General features: G+C 38.3%; 1 protein-coding gene across 3 annotated transcripts in view; it reads left to right on the top strand.

Moving 5' to 3' along the window:
- kaznb (kazrin, periplakin interacting protein b) overlaps nt 1–19,559 on the top strand; it is a 141,015-nt gene that overhangs the window by 75,539 nt on the left and 45,917 nt on the right. The window contains exon 1 of one of the 3 annotated variants that reach the window (XM_030134596.1): nt 3,197–3,323. The exons of the other annotated variants lie outside the window; for them this stretch is intronic. Coding sequence (XP_029990456.1) covers nt 3,236–3,323 — 88 coding nt within the window. The 5' untranslated portion in view covers nt 3,197–3,235. Of the gene's footprint in view, nt 1–3,196; nt 3,324–19,559 lie in introns of those variants that run through there. 3 annotated transcript variants of the gene reach the window in all.

Raw genomic sequence — 19,559 nt, 5'->3', positions numbered from 1 at the left:
AAGGTATTTAAATCTAAACAGAGAAAAAACGACAAAAAATTGACTTTTTCAACAAAATATATTATTAGCTGAACAAAAAAAGTAGCATCTACAACCATTGTTATTAGGGTTTTATTGGTGAATCGATGTTGCAGAAGATGATTCGTTGAAGGTCTCATTGTACATTGAAATGAATCATATCTGATGATGGAAGAGCTGAGAGACTGCATTTGATTTGAATTATTTCAATGTATTGATAGATTGAGTGATTCAAATGTTATTAAACATTAGATCAGTAGGTAGTTTTTGCTGCCGCCGGCTGTTTAGGTCTTTGATTGTTAACGATGCAGTTCTTTATAGTTTTATAGGCTCACTGAGCAAAAAAATCTATAATTTTCTTTCAGCATATTGTGATTCAGTGTGATCAGACAGGACATGAGACTTCTGTATGAACTCCTAGCCTGTGTTTTCAGGTTGAGGAATTTCTAATCTGCCCCATGAGGACCTAATAAAATGTGTAACTGAAAGCTGTAATTACTAATCACTGATCAGATTCAGATGCAGCCTGAGTGTGACTCTACACAAAATCTTGGAAAAGTGGTTTCACTTTTCAGTGTTTGGTGTTTGTATTTAACTTACATTATATCAAATGTTTAATTTCAGGAAAAATACCTCATTTTATTTATTCTAATTATTTTGTTAAATACCTACCATTAGTTTATGCTACTGGCATGAAAGCCCACAACATGACTATAGAGTACATATTTAAAGTTAATGTTAATAACTTTAATACATAACTCATCTGTAGACATAACTGAGTCATGGAAAACAGTTTTTATCAGGAGTGGTGGAGAAAAGAACCATCATGATCCCACACTATTTCACTATGTGTTGTATTGTGTCCTTATTACCCCGCCCCCCAAAGGGGAGGCAAAAGGTATTGTTTTTGGTTTGGTTTGTTTGTTTGTTTGTTAACACTCTAGCAGAAAAAAAAAAATTGATTGAATTCATACCAAATCGGGTTTATAGATTGCCAGTGACCCAGAATAGATGTCATTACATTTTGGGAAAAGTAGGTCAAAGTTACAATTTTTTATGAATTTTTAAAATCTTTTTTTCCCCCGTTTACTTGTAATGGACGAAATTTAAAATGTCTGTACCGGCAAAACTATTGGTTGAATTTATACCAAATTGGGCTTATAGATTGCCAGTGACCCAGAATAGATGTCATTACATTTTGGGAAAAGTACGTCAAAGTTAAAATTTTTTAGGAATTTTTAAAATCTTTTTTTTTCTCCCATTTACTTACAATGACCGAAATTTCACGTCTATAAAAACATACATTTTGTTTCAATTTACTTCAAACTTGGCACATACATAAAGGCAATTGATATGCTGACATCAGCACACACATAGACATGATGATATCAGCTGGATCGATGCCAAAATAAGCTACAAAACATGCGAGGGGCAGGGTTTGTTGTGCCTGGCACCACTTGTTCTTATTTTGATGGAAAGACCCCTACTGGCATAAATTGTGCTGTGCATTTAAAAAGGAAGTGAAATAGAAGAAGAATCTCTATTATTTGTCAGTATATATTAACAACACATACTGAAACTGACCCTCAGCTTTTAATCCATCACTAACTGAACATCCAGGAACACACCACAGACTAGGAGCAGTGGGCTGCCACGTCAGGTGGCTGGGGAGAGAGTGGGGGGCTAAGTGCCTTGCTCAAGGGCACACCAGGCAACAGTTTATCTGCCGGTCCAGGGAAATGAGCCAGGGACCCTTTGGTCACAAGCTGCTTCTCCAACCTCCTGCACCAGAAGGTCCCCTGCACTAGCAGAGGGGTGTCATGTGATGGTTTATGTCTGTGATGAAATGTGACGATATGTTTAAAAGCCACGGTGCTGCAGTAGATGAGCTGGAACATGAGTTATTGAGACTTGCAACTCTAGCACTTAAGACAAAATTAATTATGACTGTATGAACAAATAAGCTGTAAGTGTTAATCAAATCATAGGTTGCAGCACAGTGTGTTGCCATTAGACTGCAGTCCCCCCTGTTTTATTTCACATAATAAGCACATGCCTTAGCTACATGTTCAGGGTGAGTGAAGTTCTGTTTGTTCTAGTCCAGATGCTTAAAACACCTGCTCAGGTGGAACAGATGTCATGGGGATGCCGCAGTACCTTCACGGTAACTTTACTAACCCAAAGGCTTTTTCAGCATTTTTTCCCCATTAAACTGAATTTACAATGTTTCACAGAACACCTATGATTTTCATATGCATGTTATTTAAGATTCTGGCCCAGTCTTTCCTGTTAAAGTGGAACAGTTGGTGCCTTTACTGTAAAATGTTCTGCAGACTTCTGTCTTCTTTTAGGACTTTGTGTCCTCAATAAGTCAAAAGTGTCAGAAGAGAGTTTCTGGGTGTTGGTTTCACTTTGGACAAAGACTGTTTTACATCCATTCGTTGTTAAATGATTGTGGAGGAGCAGATCTCGTGGCTGGTTTGTGTAAAATATCCCAAACTTTCATGTTATTTAGACCTATGTGTTCTGATGATTCAACTTTCTAAACAATGTGTCTGTTCTGAATATACAAAGGCATTATCTGTCATAATGTTTACTGTATTGTGCTCTTTTTCCATCATCATGTGAGATACTCAAGTGCCTGTTAAGATGCAAACTATGACTCAAAAGACGTTTCATTCTCATGTTGAAATCTGCTCTTGGACCTGAGAGGAAGTGAAGACATTGTTGCTGCCGTACAGTGCGTTCCAAGTTGAATTGATGCAATCCGTTAATACTGCTGATATCAAAGGATTACGCCAAGATTGTCCCGGGCCTTACATATGTCTCTGTGTCACGATCAGGTATTAGCTTTCTAATACTGTCTACTTCAGCTGTCTGATTACACAGCTGGAGGCTGAAGGTCCTGGCTTAGAAATGAATATAAGCCGCCCGTTTATAAGTGTCTTTGGCCTGTACAGGAATGCCCCATCTGCTGTACTGGGGCTGGGAAGGGGGGGTTGGTTAGACCAGCAGGGGGTGGACAAGACCATTGAAGAGCACTAACGGGTTAGCTTTACAGTAGATGATAAAGAGAGAAAGTGGGGGATGGAAAAGGGTGTGAGGGCGTGGACTGATTCCTGTGTCCCATCCATCATCTGAAATCCTCTCAGTAGTAAGCGGATGGGGCTAGAATAGAGAGGTGGTAAAAGAGAAAGTGTAAAGGAAAAGGGTAGATATGGATATTTCCTGCGTGTTGAGGGCTGAGAAGATGCTGAGGCCCAGCTGTATACCATGGGAGCTGCACGGACCTGACATGAGTGGAGGTATAGAAGCAATGCATTACTTTTCACCACAGGTGGCACATGTACACACATTCTTTGTGCAGATATTTGCCTAAAAAAGGTAGAGTGTCAATAAAAGTAGCAGTTTCTTTCTTTACTGCAGTAAAAAATAAAAAGCACAGATACTCAAAGGTACAAGAAGTTGAAAAAAACAAAAACAATACTGACTTTTTTTGTGCAAACAAATAAAAGTATAATATAGATAATATATAAATATAATTCGAAGCCTATTCAATTGTTGTAACTTCCAAAAAACTGAATGCTGAAACTAAATGTTTAAACATTATGATACTTTTTCTCCTCAGTCCTTTATTTTCTGCTCTCTTTTGTCACATTTTTCACATCATTTCGTCGTTCCAGTGGATGCACAAATCAAACTTGATGTAGTGAAAGTGTTCAGTGATATAAAAATAAATATAACTGATAAATTCCTAAATATGAAGCTAAAGTAATAAGTCTGTGGTTAGGAGTAGAAAGTGCAGAAAGTAAAAAAGCTTCCAGAAAAATAAACATTCAAGTAAAGTACAGACAAGTAACAAAATGATGCTTATGTTGAAAAATGTAGTGATGCTCCACTACAGGATGTGCTGCCACGTCGTCTCCACCTCTGACCTCAGTGTCAGTGCAATAACTTTTGATTTATGCGGTTGTATTTCTGCAGCCTTGTAATGAGATATGCGTGGATATGCACATGCCCCACTATCATTTAACCTTGTGATCAGCAGTATGTGGACATCTGATACTGAAGGTCTCTTTCCCATTCTTGTGGACAATGCCTGCGTGTGTCAGTGCATGCGTGAATGCACTTGATTGGATGATACATTTTGTTTTAATTAAGTTTCTGTCACCGGGGGCATAGACACATGACAAAACAGGAAGTGGATCAGTGTGAATCATAATGTAGCGTTGTACTGTGCAAACAGGTTTGTAAAATAACACATTTTGTACATCCCAGCAATTAACTGAACATACACTATCAATTATTTGGACTTTGTTAGCTCTGTTGCTCTGTTCTAATGAGCCTGCTAAATCCGTTTAAATTATACTTTTCAAGTGATTTTTTGTTGCTTTGCCATTTTCTGACATTCTTAAGCACTAAATTAGCCTATTTAGCTCCAGTCCTGCTGATCCAACAGCAGCCAGCTGCTCTGACATTTCTAGGCCAGGATCAGGTATAGAGATGAAAGATGGTTAATTTAAGAAAGGCCAACCACCCACTGACTTCGTTATTTCAGAGCACTTAGGTGTTAGAAAGACTCTCCTCAGGAGCCGAAGCTGAGTCTCTTTTATCTTTGTGAATGACTTTAAATTAGCCCTAGATGTGGCCATAGATGTGTATGTATGCATAGATACATCATTTGTCTGGTGCTTTTATTTTGCTTTTATACAGTTAAACAAGAGCCGGACTTGTACAGTTTTGAACACATTTCACATCTCATCTGAGGGGCTTCATTAGCTTCACCAGCAGATGATGTTTCATAATATTTTTCACTCCAGCCATCTGTCATTTTACCTGTCACAACAAGGACATATACATTCAAAAAAATTTTTTCTTCATGTTTACTTTTGCTTCCTCAGTTACCATTACTTTATTTTATAGACATGAAAGAAAATTACATTACCACAGATTTCTTACTGGGTTTTTTATTCAACTTCTGGGACATTATCTGTATAAGAACTGTATTAAGATGGGTCAGTTTACAGTTTTAAGTACAATTCAGCATTATTAAGATAAGTAAGCTACAAGATATATATTTGCAACAAAGTCAAAATGAAATTTCTTTTCAATCCAAGAATGTATGTACCAGACATATAGAAGAATCAAAGAACAATTTTATACACATACACAATATAATAAGGATTATTTATATAAAAATAACACATATAAAGTAACGTATTAGAAAAAATATTCTTATATGCTTATATATAAACACCTACTGTATATGTAGGTGTTATCAGACAGGTAGGGGTGTTAAATTCATGATTGACAGCTGTAATTACTAATTGCTGATCATATTCTGATGCAATTGTCCCGCTCTGGTCTGTGCCTCAGCACAGAAGCTTGGAGACAGGGCTTCACTTTTCCATAAATGATATTAAATGATGCCAGGTCATCTATATTTATATTTTATCTTTTTGGACCTAGAGGAGAAAGCTGTAGAATTTTATTTATTTATTTATTTTTAATCAAATTCGAATATTTTTTCTGTGGTTTTGGTTCCTGTATCTGAAAGTTTTTTTCAGTGGATTAGTTAATGTGCCAGTCCATGTGTGTCTATGTGTCCTACTGCATTGTCAAGACTCTGCAGGACTCCTGTTTTCCCCACACTCCATGATTCATTTTTAACAATCTTCTGCCTTTGAGGAACAAGGCAGATGTCACATTTAAGTCTACATACCTTTAAAACTGAAAGGACTGAGTGTGTGATCAGGAGTAGTTTAACATGACATGAGCCATCTCATGAAAACTTATGAAGACTTTGACTTTTGATGCCACACTTCAATCATCTGATGACTTCTTCCTCACCCTGCTCATCTGTCATGCTGTTTTATATTTTCTCTGATGTTTCTTAACATTTTTGTCAGAGTGGGGATTAAAGTTCAAACCAAAGGTTGCCAACACAACAGTTGCCTAGCAACCCATGTAGAGCAGAATGCCAAGGAGCAACAATGGAGGTGAAGTTTCCACCAGCTGCTCACATATTTAGGAGTTTGCTTTTAGTCAGATGTTTGCCTGTGTGTGACCTCAGGGACACAATGTGCCATAAACTCTATATCAGTTTTTACATTTCATCCATATTCTGACACTATTACAATTCACCTCACTTTTTCTCCTCATGTGAGAAAACTGCACCACTGTCTTTTTATGTATTTATGCATTTATTTATATATTCAGTCTTTTAACACTACGTCTGTCTAGATCTTTGTGCTGACTGGTTTCAGCAGCAGTTCAACACTTAACAGGCTACTGAGGTTAAACTTCAGATATGCAGCTCCATCTTCCTACAAAAACTGAGAAAACATTGTGATGCTTGATACTTTAATTCAGTCATGAATACCTGTCTGTCATTTACAATCACCACAGAAGCTGCAGTAGTGAATGTACAAAGTGCTTTTTGGCGTCACAGTTGTTTAACTCCTAATTTGATTGCATGTGCTGTATTTCATATAAATAGCTACATATGTTGCTGTCTAGATGCATGAAGGTGCTGTAGGATGTTTATTGTTCTTGAACAATGGCAAACATGAATCAATAATGAAATCTGAGAGGTGCTTTTGTATTCACAAGCTACACTGATCTGTGAATAGTTTCACACATGATTAAACTGGGCTTTATATGTTTTTTAGTGATGAGGCTTCTGATCTCATCTTTCTGCTTCGCTTTGATGCACTTACTTTATTTTTCATGTTTCACTTTTTCCTGGTTATTTTGTTTTCCATTTTAAACATGTAGTAGATACATGTTTAACAGTGCGCTTGTCTTTGTGGAAGTGACCTGAATCTTAATAGCAGATTACTTTGTAGAATTCTTACTGTGGATAAAATATATCAGAACCATTAGCATTTATGCTCCAAACTACCAACCATATGGGTAAATTAAAAAAATAATGCATGCGTCCTTTTACAGAGTTATATTTAACTTGTGATGAAACACAGGCAGCACTGATTTGGTGAGATCTTCAGCAATGCCGTTCCTTAAGGCAGTTCAGTCGCATTTGTCTGTCTGTGGATTCAATTATCCACTACTTCACATAAGAGTAAACCTACTTTTCCCCCAGACAAATCTCACCTAGTAACATTTGTGGTAAATTGATCTCTGGTGTTGAAATGGAGGCTTTCTTTGGCTCATCAAAGTGAAATGGTCATTGTCCAAGATTAGGCAGATGCTCAGGAGTGTCTTGGGAGGTCTGCCTATGGAAATATAGAGGAAACAGGAAACAAAATGGTGGCCTATGCAGGAGTCTGAGATGACTGCTTGTTAATTAAGCAGACAACACTGAAGAGGAAGAGGAAAGTACTGATGCTCTCAAGTCAATCCAGCCTTGTCTCTGGAGAGTGCACTGACGAAGGGAGACACAGAAACAGTAAAACTCATGTTGTTTCCATGCTTTTGATTTCACATCCAAGAAAGTCTACAATACTGATGTTCTGTGACATCTTTGAGAAGTGTTGGCAACAGAGAGATTGAGCAAAACATAAATACGGATGCTTTTTTTTTTTTTTTTTTTTGCCATTTTCTTGCTGCTCTTCCTCTTTGACTGTGTTTAAGTGTCCCTGACTTCATGGTTCTCTGTTCCAGGCTGCCCTGCAGGGCGCCGGCAGTCTGCCTCTCAGAGCCTCTCTGCTCTTATTACTGCAGTTACTCTCCTGGGAGGAAGCCTCTGCGGATCGAACGAATGGTGATCAGTGACGCAGAACCAACCAGGGGGAGGTGGCAGAGGGGCATTAAAGATGCAGGGAGAAACAGTGGCAAAGAGAGAGAGTATCTATCACTGCAGGAGTTACAGTACAAGGGCAGGAGAGGAATCTTAATAATCATGAGGAAAGAAATCCTCAGAGAGAAAGAACTAGATGAGTTGAGGGATTTGGGGGTTTTAGACTCCAAGAAGAGGTTGATTGATGAAGGAGGATGGAGGAAGAGAGGGCAGTGAGGAAAAGCAGAGGCTGTTGAGATGCTACACAATTGTAGTGATGGTGGTGACACAAGAAAAGGCAACAAACAGTGGCTGCTCACACTCAGCAGAATCAACTCCTGTAGATAATGAGATGATATCAATCACTCTGCAGACCACTAAAGCAGCAGGCCTTTGTCTGCACTATCCAGTATCGCACAAAAGGTCAGCTTTCTGGACAGGTGGAAGTGCTTTTGGACTGCTGCACACTTCTGCTGCTTCCTATCAGTAATTATCATTACAGCCAGCAGCAGGAAACGAGGATGTGAGGATGAAAAGAACAGACTGTGTAAACTGGCATCAAGGTAAAGATAAAACACTAAGCTTCAGACCATATTGCCAGTGTTTTATAAATATAGAATAAAGAAATTCAGTACAAGATTTTTTTAATTTTTTTTTTTCCTAAAAAAATGGGATTTATACAGAAATCTTCAGCACACTGTTGCATCATCTCATTGTCCATACAGCTGCTGTGGAAGTTGAGCTGTCTTCCACTGAGACGTAGTTTCATCAGACCAGACTACTTTAAACGTGGACATAAAAGTTTCACATTAGACTATTTTGGACTGCTTCACATTTGACCTAAAGTGGAGCTGTAAATTGGTTTCCTTCTCGTTTTCCAATGCTTCACTTTCCATGCTGGTCCTTCTCTCTAATGAAGTCTTTGTTTCCACACTGTTTCAGATTAAATATAGGCTGTTAGCTAACTCCAACATGAAACTGGGGTTCACAGACTATATATTTAGTTCAGCCTTGATGATGGTGTGACTTTAAGGTAAAGCACACAAAATACAGATCTCTGATTCAGAACAGATGATGTGCTCATCAGCCTGTATCTGATTTTTCATACTATCCATGCAGAAAAATGTGCCAACTTGGACAGGATTTTTAGTTATGCAAGTGGTGCAGGTTTGTCCAGACTGAAATATCTCAACAACGATCAGATGAATTGCCAGAAACTTTAAATATGATGTATTCTAACATCTTTGGTGACCTTTCCTCAAGCACCATCAAGAGGTTTATGCCTGTGGATCAGAGACATATGTCAAAGAACTTTTTTTTTTTGTTCAGGCTTGCTTGAAAGCCTGACCAGACATTTATGAGTTGGGATGACTTGCCACTTTTCATCTTGCACTTTTTCAAGTCAGATTTAGAATTAGTCTAATATTATGAGGTTTGTGATCAAATATCTGCAACCACGATTACATTTCTGTTGGCCTCAGCGGTCATTGTTGTTGCTTTTGTGAGCATGAAGTCTCAAAATTTGGTGTTTTGTCATCCATCGTGTATGTCTGAAAAGGTCACTTCATACACTTCAGCTGTGGAAAATATTTATTTCCCTGAAAATGGATGTTATGGAAGAACCAAGCATTAATGTGCCACATTTATTCAACAAATTATTTGCAGACACCATGTTGAACTGCCAAATAAATTAGAATTTGCGATATAATTAAAAAGTACTTCAGACTATGCTGCAATGGTTCATATTCATTTATTCATCATCTGAACCCGCTTTCTCCTCACTAGGGTCGTGGGGGTCGCTGGAGCCTTTCCCAGCTACTTATGGGTGAAGGCGGGGTACACCCTGGACAAGTCACCAGTTTATCGCAGGGCTGACACAGAGACAAACAACCAGTCACTCTCACATTCACACCTATGGGCAATTTAGATTAGATTAGATTAGATTAGATTAGATTAGATTAGATTAGATTAGCATAGATAGATAGATAGATAGATAGATAGATAGATAGATTGATTTACTTTATTAATCCCCAAGGGGAAATTCAGAAGATTAACCAATTAACCAATCAGTGCATGTCTTTAGATGGTGGGAGGAAGCTGGAGAGAACCCATGCAGACAGGGGGAGAACATGCAAACTGCACACAGAAAGGTCCCACCCATCGACTGGTGTTGGAATCAAACCCACGACACTGGTTCATATAATTACATGAAACAGAAACTATGTATATAATAGCTATTTAATGTTATTTAAAAGCTCATTGAAGAGGGAGATGGCACTTAGGAAAAAGATGACTTTTTCTGTCAGAAAAATCTTTGACTCTGAATAGAGGTCATTATTATTAATGACCAAATGTTAATCAGTATTTGTCAGTGTGTTGTGCCCAGGAGTAAGGCTCAATTTGCAGCCTATGTGTGTGATGTGCATGAAGCGCTGTGGTTAAGTTGGTAAAACTTTGCTGAGATGCTAATTAACACCTCCATTCCTGTCCCACTAATTACAGCCTCATACAAGCAGCAACACTGACAGAGAGGAGAGGCGAAGATGGTTAAACTTTAAGCATGGACCCTCTGCTAAAGCAAAACCCATTTTTTGCTGTTCTCTGTAGTAGAGGAGGAGTACTGCACTGAGACATTAGTCATTCTGAGCAGTGAAAACCACTGAGCAAAAAGCTGATTCAGGTTCTTATTGAACTGGAAGGTAGTGCAAGAAAGCAATGACCTTAAAGACTTTAGCATCTATTGTAACACTAGCAGCGAGTACAAGCCATGATGTGGATCGCTTACTGGGTCATTTTTCAATTGCTGAAATTTTCAATATTACAGTAAAATTCACCACCACAATGGGTAATTCATCACTGCAGAGGGATAAAATTCTGTTTGATATATTTCTTCCACAGAGGATGTAAAGGAATGACTTTACTATTTGTATTTCATATGCTCTTATATCCCTCCTCTATCAAAATGTATAAATCCAAATGCAGCAATATGAGGACTGGTCACTGGGACTGAACTGTTTATGAAGAATTCTGGTATTAAGCTTGAGGTTTCCCAAACCTCCACCTCTAGTAAGCAGGTCCAACTCACCAATAAGTTGATGCACAACAACAGTAGGGTCTTACAAATCCATCATCGTACTGATATAATGTCAACTATTTATTTTACACTGTATGTTTATCATGGTAGACATGGTTTCTGCTGTTGTTATTTAACCAAATCACCCTGATATGAGGTGAACCAGTTTCATCTCCTCCTGGAATTGATGGCACCCTGAGCTGTGAATAAAGTGAATAAACCTGTAACCTTGTACTGTCCTTGTACATGCTGCCGTAAGAGGTTTCACTTAGATCCCCATGTAGCTTTATACAGTGTTACAGGATGTGCAACATGACATTTCTCAACCGTAAAAATGTAACAGCCACCTGTCTAGGCTGGACTCCCACTGGGAACACATTGTGGAGATCAGCGAACTGAACTGTGACCCCAAACTTGTGATGTCTGAATGAGAGTCCTGCATTTCTGCCTTTAACTTCTGGTTGAGCTCTTTAATGATGAACTGCTGTAAACCACACAGGATACAATACTTAACAGATAACTCAGTGATGGCTGCAGGGGATACATAACATGTCTCCAATCTGACTTCAAAAAGGTGTTTTTTTCAGTATGACTGGTTTACATGGGAGCTGTATTATCTGTCTTTCTTGCCTGTACTGCAGTGACATATACAGGCATATTCTGTCTGTTTTACTGTACAACAATTTAGGATGATGATGTACCGTGCAATAAAGCCCATGAAAAGTATACCAAACACATACATTCGTTACAGTCAGTTTTACTAGTCAGTTTTAATAGCAAATGGAATAATTTTGTTAATACTAATAACCAGGATTTATTGAATGAAAGACTTGCAAATTCATTACTTCGCAAAGACTGTAGAGGTTGTAGTAAATTTACATGTATAAATGTGTGTATTAATGCATTTTACACATCTCCTATAATCATTGTGTGCCTGCCAGTTTGAAGATCATTACATCCAGGGAACAAATTTTACTAATAGCTCTAGACTTTGTTGTACGTTCCAAGATAGCTGAAGAGTACTTGTGGCATTTTTTCATATCACACTTGATGCCAAGAGCACAGCATGAATTTTGTTTTAATTCTGCTGTTCTTCTGCAATTAGCAACTGTAATAGACAGCAGTGACAAGTCTAGTAGTCAAGTCCTGTGTTTACAACAAGAGCAAGACATTCCACAACACAATAGGATCTTTTGAAATTAATTAAACATTTTCCCTGTGATTTGACTGTTACTTGTGTTTGCGATGTAGTTGCTGGATTTGATTCATTGCTGTAGTGAGTTGTTGTACATTGCGGATGATATTTGATTCTGTTTGAAGACATTTTGTTGGCTGGTTGAGCTGACAGTGCGGGTTTCTGTGTGGGTGTTTCCCATCATTCAGTCAGTAGCTGGCTTGTCTCAGACCTAGTGAACATGAGAGACTTAGTTCTATTATTCACACCTGTCCAGCTTCTTTCTCGGTCAACCCTTCAAACTAGGCCTTACTGACTATAGCTCTTACACTGAACCAGCAAACAGAAAATCTGTGTCTTCTGTGTTGCGCCCACCTCTGACTCCAAGGTCTGTGTTACTGTGTTGTATTATTCAGTGTGGTCACAGTCTTTCATAGAAAAGAGGCTGCTATTCCTTTGGAGCATTTTAATCTTTCAGAATGATGACACTATTTTGATTACTAAAATTAAAGGTGTCAGTTCACCCTCAGTTATAACATGTGATGTTGTGAAAAAAGCGATCAGTCTTAAAAGTGTCACCTCACCAGTGGTGACAGTGTGTAGCTGTTACAGTTGTGTGACATGAATGTAACACAGAACAAGTGACATCCTTAAAGAAGGACGAACTTTAAGCTAGCAGCTACAGATGGATATAACACAGGGGACGACTGTCCTTACCTTTGCCAAGTTGTTTTAATGCATAAACTTAACCAAACTTTTACCATAGCATTGTCACAGCCTAAATCCAATAGTTACAAATAGGGCTGGGCAATATGGAAAAAAATCATATCACGATAATTTTTTTCATATCAGATGATATCGATATGTATCATGATATAAATCAAATCACTATTTTTGTCAAGCTTAAATTTTCCGTTACTCATAAGTTACATGTGAAGACATCAGAAGGTTATTTTTGATTCAAATACAATTTATTTTCGGTCAGAGGTTGAACATGACAGATGTGCTGAAAAACATTATACAACTGTTTCAGATAAATAAAACAGGTACATACATTTAAAACTAAACTAAAAGCCTGACCAGCAGGCAAAAGCTTTCAAGTTTTAAAAGGGAACACAAACAAAACAGACCATCTTCACGAAACACTTCCAGGGTTATATACGTGGAGGTGTGTTCCATAATTGTCCTAACTACTGTAACTGGCGTAAACTGAAGATGAAACTTAACATACTGAACGTCCAACTCCCAGCTTCTATGCCGTACCCTAGGGATGTAACGATATGAAAATTTCACATCACTGTTATTGTGACCAAAATTATCACAGTTATCATTATTATTGCGATATTGTTGAAATTGTGCTCAACATGTTGAAAAAGCACTTATACACACACTGAAATAATTTAACCAAGTTGTATTTTGAAAAATAAATAAATAAATAAATAAAATTAAATAATAGCCACAATCTACTTTCTGGTGGCAGAAACATTAAAAATATTTACATGTAAACAATCAAATCTACAAATGTGCATTAAAGGTCCTTATGGACACTGTTTGACCATTTTCCGTATCAAGTTTGGGTTGTTTGAGTTTCTTTTTCATAGATAGATTGATAGATAGTGCCTGGAGTGCTGCTGCTCCTCCAGGAAATGAGCAGTACCATTAGTTTTCAAAGTGCGGTAATCAAACACGGTTATCACCATAATTAGAATTTAAACGGTAATACTAACCGTCGAGAATTTTATTGCGGTTTCTCGTTATACCGGTAATTGTTACATCCCTACCGTACCCTGCTTTTCAGTAACCCGGTTGCCTGAGTTCTTGGTCAAATTTTCTCCTGAGGGATCATTCATTACCTCCCACTGCAGCCCAAACATTAGCATGTGTGCTACGGCTTCTCTTACACCTGTTCTGTGTGCCTCAACCTAACTTGACATGGCTCTAGCATGATTGGTTCAGTACTACTTAATTGTGATTGGCTGTTCTTATGTCTGTCAAAACATGGATGAATGAATTCTGTTGAAATTGTATTGTCTCATATTTCTATCGAGGAAAAGTTATTTCGCGATATACGCATATTGCTAGCATTTTATTGCCCAGCCCTAGTTACAAACATTTTTAAAATGCTATCAGTGTTATTTCATGTCCAAAAATGTCATGCAGTTTCTGTTATTTAGGTATGGTCGTGTTCAATTTTTCTCATACTTACACAACCAGGACTCTTCTGTTAACTTCTCAGGGTCGGGCAAATGATACCCAGTCCACTCCTTGTCCTAGTCCCAAGAGAGAGAGAAAAGGGTCCCTCCCTGAACTTCCAGAGGCAGCTGGGATTTGGGTGTGGTAGGACTGGCATGTGTGAAAAGAGCGCTAATCAATTCCCAGGCCTATAAAGGGGATAGAGGTCAACAAAATGTCTCACATTTTCCAAATGTCCCCACACTCTGACAATTTTAAAGAGCTGAGCCAGGCCTGCTGCTGGCCATCACAGCAGCTTTCAGCTTTTTGGAGGCAGGAAAGGCACTGGCACAAGGAGCTGGAGGAATTTTTTAGTTGTGTCAGTGCTGGATTTCTTCCAGCCAGATTTTCCTGCTTAATCTTCACTTTAAATCCGGCCTCATCTAGCTTTTCTGCTCCAACAAAGCCTTTGGGTTGTGACGCGGCAGATGATGCCCTGCATTGACCAGCTGTGACCCTCAGTATCAACCAGATCAGCCATCAAAGTCTGTATTTTTGTGCATACACCAGCAAAGGCTGTATGTGTGTGTGGACAAAATGAGTTTTGTGTATTTTTTGCATGTATATACAGGAAAATCTATCAGTTCTGATATTTGTACAAATTTTACTGAACATTCCCTAATGATTCTTTAAGGACAAACCAAATGTGGCTGCCTGATGAAAAAAACCTCCTCATCTTAAGTTATGAATGTGTTCTCCAGCATTGTGGCAGTGGACAGCATCATGTTCACCGGCTAATCCAAATCAAACCTATAGTGCTTTTCAAAGAGGCTGCGTTGGATTAACTGGTATACAGCTGACTGTAGCTAATCCTCTGGGGTTACAGATATATTTATTATCTAGGCCATAATAGATTCTTGATTTTTTTACTGGTTGAGCCTCAATGATTGCAATTGCTTGAGAGACTGTCCTACATCTGTCCTATGTCTATTTCTACATAGTATCCACAATGAAGGATCATCTGTATCATTAAGCTGAAGTCTCTTACTACTATTACCACTGTGATTATTCATCAACCACAGAAGATCATTAAACCGGTCACAATGGGATGATGCATAAATACATCATCCCATTGTGACTCCAGGGTAAGACGTCATTTGAAGACCTTGTTAACTACCTGAGGTGACTGTTAATCCCTTGAGGTCCTCAGATGTTTTGGTTGTAACATAACAACATTGTTTTGGTTTGTGACTGAGCTGATGCGGTCCAGATAGATGTGATGCAGTTTTACAAAGGATACTGACTCACTTGTAAAAAATGCAAAATCCAAAATGAGTTACTATTACTGAGAAAACACTTAAATTTCACTTAAATTTCAGGTCTGAATACAAATCTTGGTGATTACAAAGTGGTCATATCTGAATAGATTCTTTTCATTAAAGGCTTAAATATAGGTGGTTTTGTCAGATAAGAACATCTTTCTTATCTGACAACACTGGAGTCTATCCCAGCAACCAATAAGCAAAGGCGGGGTTCACCCTGGATGTGTCACCAGTTCATCACAGGGCTAAAATATACAAACAACCATTCACTCTCACATTCACACCTACACCTGATTTAGTTTGACTAATGAACCCATTAAAGTGCATGTCTATGGTTGATGGGAGGAAGCTGGAGCACCCACAGAGATGCCACATAAGAATTTCATGGTGCCAGATCCCCCCCTGTATCCGAAATTTCACATTAAGATGCAGCCCATGCAGATACGGGAAGAACATGCAAACTCAACACAGAAATGTGTGGAATCAAACCCAGAACCTTCTTGCTGTGAGGCGACAGCGCTAACCTTTGCAGTACCATTCTGCCCAAAAACACCTTTCACTTCTAGAAATTCAACTAGATTTTCGCTCTGAAACCAGAAAAGGGCTATAATATTCATCTGAATTGTAAATTGTTGCAGGACTTTGATGAAAATATTAAAATACTTATGTTATTTCTTACATTTTTAACATAACTAATCACCTGTAACCATTCATATTTCAAAAGTAACCCTGCCTCTACTGGATATGCAGGGCTGTCGATTACAATGACTCCAACAAAATCAGACATTTTTTTTCTTCCTACAGTGTGTACTTTCCATTCTCTACATGCTGCCTTGTTATATCCTTCTTTCATTTATTCTTTTATCACAAACATCATTAGAGCAAAGAGAAATGCAACAAAGATGCAGATTGCTGAGCTGAGAAACATAACACCAGTAACCCTGGACACTCATCCTCCTCAAACCATTTCTCTTCATTGGTGTAACAGACGTGTCCCTGAAGGGGTTCTTTTGTGCATGTTTCCTCGGGGCTGGCTGCTGTTGTGCTCTTAACGGCGGCACACAGACAGCATCCAGAGGCTATGGATCACAGCAGCCTTGGAGCAGCTTTCAGGCCTAATGTTCTGTGAGTGCTGGGAGTATTGATTCACTGTGCCACGTATGATTATAAACACAGATTAATAGACAGTATGTTTTTAGCTCCAGGCAAAGTAAAATGTTAGAGGAATGGCATTTAGTTGCAGTGTTTTGGCTGCATGTTTGGGTTGTTTAATGGAGATGTGACAGCTCGACCTTCAATATATAGCATATAGTTTCACATTAAATTGGTCCCAGGGGAGAAACTTAGTCATTACTTCTCACATAACTTAAAATGTGCACCGAAGACTGAGTCAAATCTCCCACTGTTTTGTCACTGATGTTAAATAATGACAGTTGTGTTTATGTAGTTTTCAGTATGTAAATTTCAGTTTTTATGAAGCTGTTTTAGTGTAATTTCCTGACTGTATATGTAGCTCCAACATAAAGGTGAATATCTTTAATTCATCATTGCTGCCTGTGTTCAGGGATGCTAATGATGCCTCACAGTTGAATTGTGTAGTGAACTGAGTTCCATGTCAGTGCTCTGTAGGCTGGGATTTGGATGAGCTCCATGTGCCTGTGCTTGATAAAACCAGAAAGGACCTGTGAGCACTGAGGTCAGGGAGGACCAGCCCCCTTTGTGAAATATTCAACCACTAAATATCTCAGTCCCTTTGTTTTATTTGACCAGGCAAGTTTCTCTGGCTCGGTATTGTGTGAAAGGTTAGAAACTCAAAGGGTGCACATGATTTAACTTTGTTAATTTATGCACCCACTGTGAAATCCCATTTAGATAGTGCTTCAAATTCATCTCACATTATGTCATGTCAATTTAAATGCATGAGAAGAAATGATGAAATTTGAACACTATGGTTATTGTCGTCTCAATATGAAATAATTACTGTATACCACAGAAAATTGTTAAATTCTTAAGTGCTTTACATTTCATAGATTATGACAGAGTCATTTTTTGCCATAAAGGAACTTTTGTTATATCATTTAGAGATTTGGTCCACAGCTTGACTTTCTTTTGTTGCAATACTTTTTATTACCTCTGTCTCTCGCCTCTAAGTACATGAAACAGGCAATTAACAGTAATATTCCCTCAACATTTTCCATTCAGCAGTGGAGCTTTCCACCCCAACAATGACCAAAACCCTTTTAGTATTTGATAATGGTTAAGATAATGCACATTACTTTGACATCTGGCCTCATAAGCACCTCTCAAATGTAGTCTGCTCTTTGGCTCAGCACAATAATCACCGCATCCTTGCTTTTATTGTAAATTAGTCAAGTGTTTCCTGTGCACGTTGTCCTTATGAATTATGGTACACAGGCAGAGTGCAGACTGCAGGCCTGCATTTCACACACTATCATAACCATGGTGATGCTGTTTCCTTTCCAGTGTACTGACGGATACAGTAGTGAATGTGTTTGCTGCATGACAGACTGAACACCAGTGTAATTAAAGGTTTGGCTGAGGGTGGGTAAAGACAAGCTGTCTGCACATCAATGATAGTTGCTTCTTTTTTCTGCTCTAAAGCCGATTCTAAATGTTTGTCTTCTCTTTCCTTGGTGTCCTGTACGTGTTGTCCATGTCCCTCAGGGGACTCCCAGTGTGGAAGGGAAGTTGTGACTTTCTTTTTAACCTGGAGGTTTTTCCGTAGAACATTCTCTCGGCATGTCATCATCTGTTAGTGTGAGCGCTGCTTTTGCCTCTGCTGTTATATCATCTGTATAATAAATGTCTTTTTAAATCAAAAGGCATTTGTTTTTTGTATGAAATGTAGATAGATTTGCGTCATAGACAGTAGCCAGTGTGCTATATATAGGAGAATGCTTACCAAAGGGTAGAAGGTTATGCTTAATGTTCCAGGTTTTATATGGTCTGTTGACATATATGTCAGATATGTAACTTCATGTAGACAGTCAACCTTTTTCATAAACCACATTGAGGTGAAATGTCGCTATCAATTTTTTTTTTTGTCATAAAATGTAAATAGATTTGCTCTGTAGACGATATCCTGTGTGTTACATGGAGAACAACACTTTTACCAATAGGCAGAAGTGTACATTAGATATTTCTGGTTTTATAAGGTCTATGTGCCTGCTGTTTCATTTGACATCCCTGTCTGCAGATAGATCGCCTATTTGCATGTAACCAGTCAAGCTTTTTCTAAACAACATTTACATAAAATGTTCCTGTCGTCGTCGTTTTATCTCCAGCAGCAACTGTGACGCTGATTGATGGCCTGAGTCACAACCTACATATATTAATAACAAGTGAAGCTTGGTCAAGTTTGTGCATGAACTTTGTTGACCTTACGTGTCATTAAGTCATATAAGCCAATCTCAGCGCAGTTCAACTGAAACAGTGGTCTGCTTAACCAAATATTTGAGCCTCTCTCAAAAGAAGGAACATCTTTGTTTGTCTTCCTCAAACAATTTCTCCTCATTGATGAAATAGCTGCGTCCCTGGGGGGCTTCTTTGTTCATGTTTCCTCTGAGCTGGCTGTGCTGTGTTGTGTTGAAAACCACAACAGCGGGTCTCACAGAGGTTTACTACATGTTTATTTCTCATGGGCACATGCATCATTTCTCCTTATTGGCAAACATAAACAAATACATAAATAATAAAGCTAATTTCTATCAACCTATCTTTACTTACATGCATCTGTAATTTGACTATAATATTTTTGCTCTTACACAACCTATATGATGAAAAGTCATATGAATAATGTATGTTATTGTGAAATGTAACTTATTTCCTAGTCAGTTTTGATATATCTATCCACAGAATAAAACATTCAATTTCTTGCACATTTATTCTAGTGGCTGCTCATCTTGAGTGACCATCTAAAAAAATATCAGGCTCTCGGTACAACTGTCAGTCAAACATGCATAGCAGCTCACCTCTCCAGAGGCTTGAATGTGAAGGGACGTTTAAGGACATTGGTTCATTTGAAATGACTTTTGACTGCAA

The sequence above is a fragment of the Sphaeramia orbicularis genome, chromosome 5, assembly GCF_902148855.1.
Source record: "Sphaeramia orbicularis chromosome 5, fSphaOr1.1, whole genome shotgun sequence".
Lineage (NCBI taxonomy): Eukaryota > Metazoa > Chordata > Actinopteri > Kurtiformes > Apogonidae > Sphaeramia > Sphaeramia orbicularis.
The sequence above is the reverse complement of the archived record's forward strand: the minus strand, read 5'-3'. Positions and strand labels throughout refer to the sequence as shown.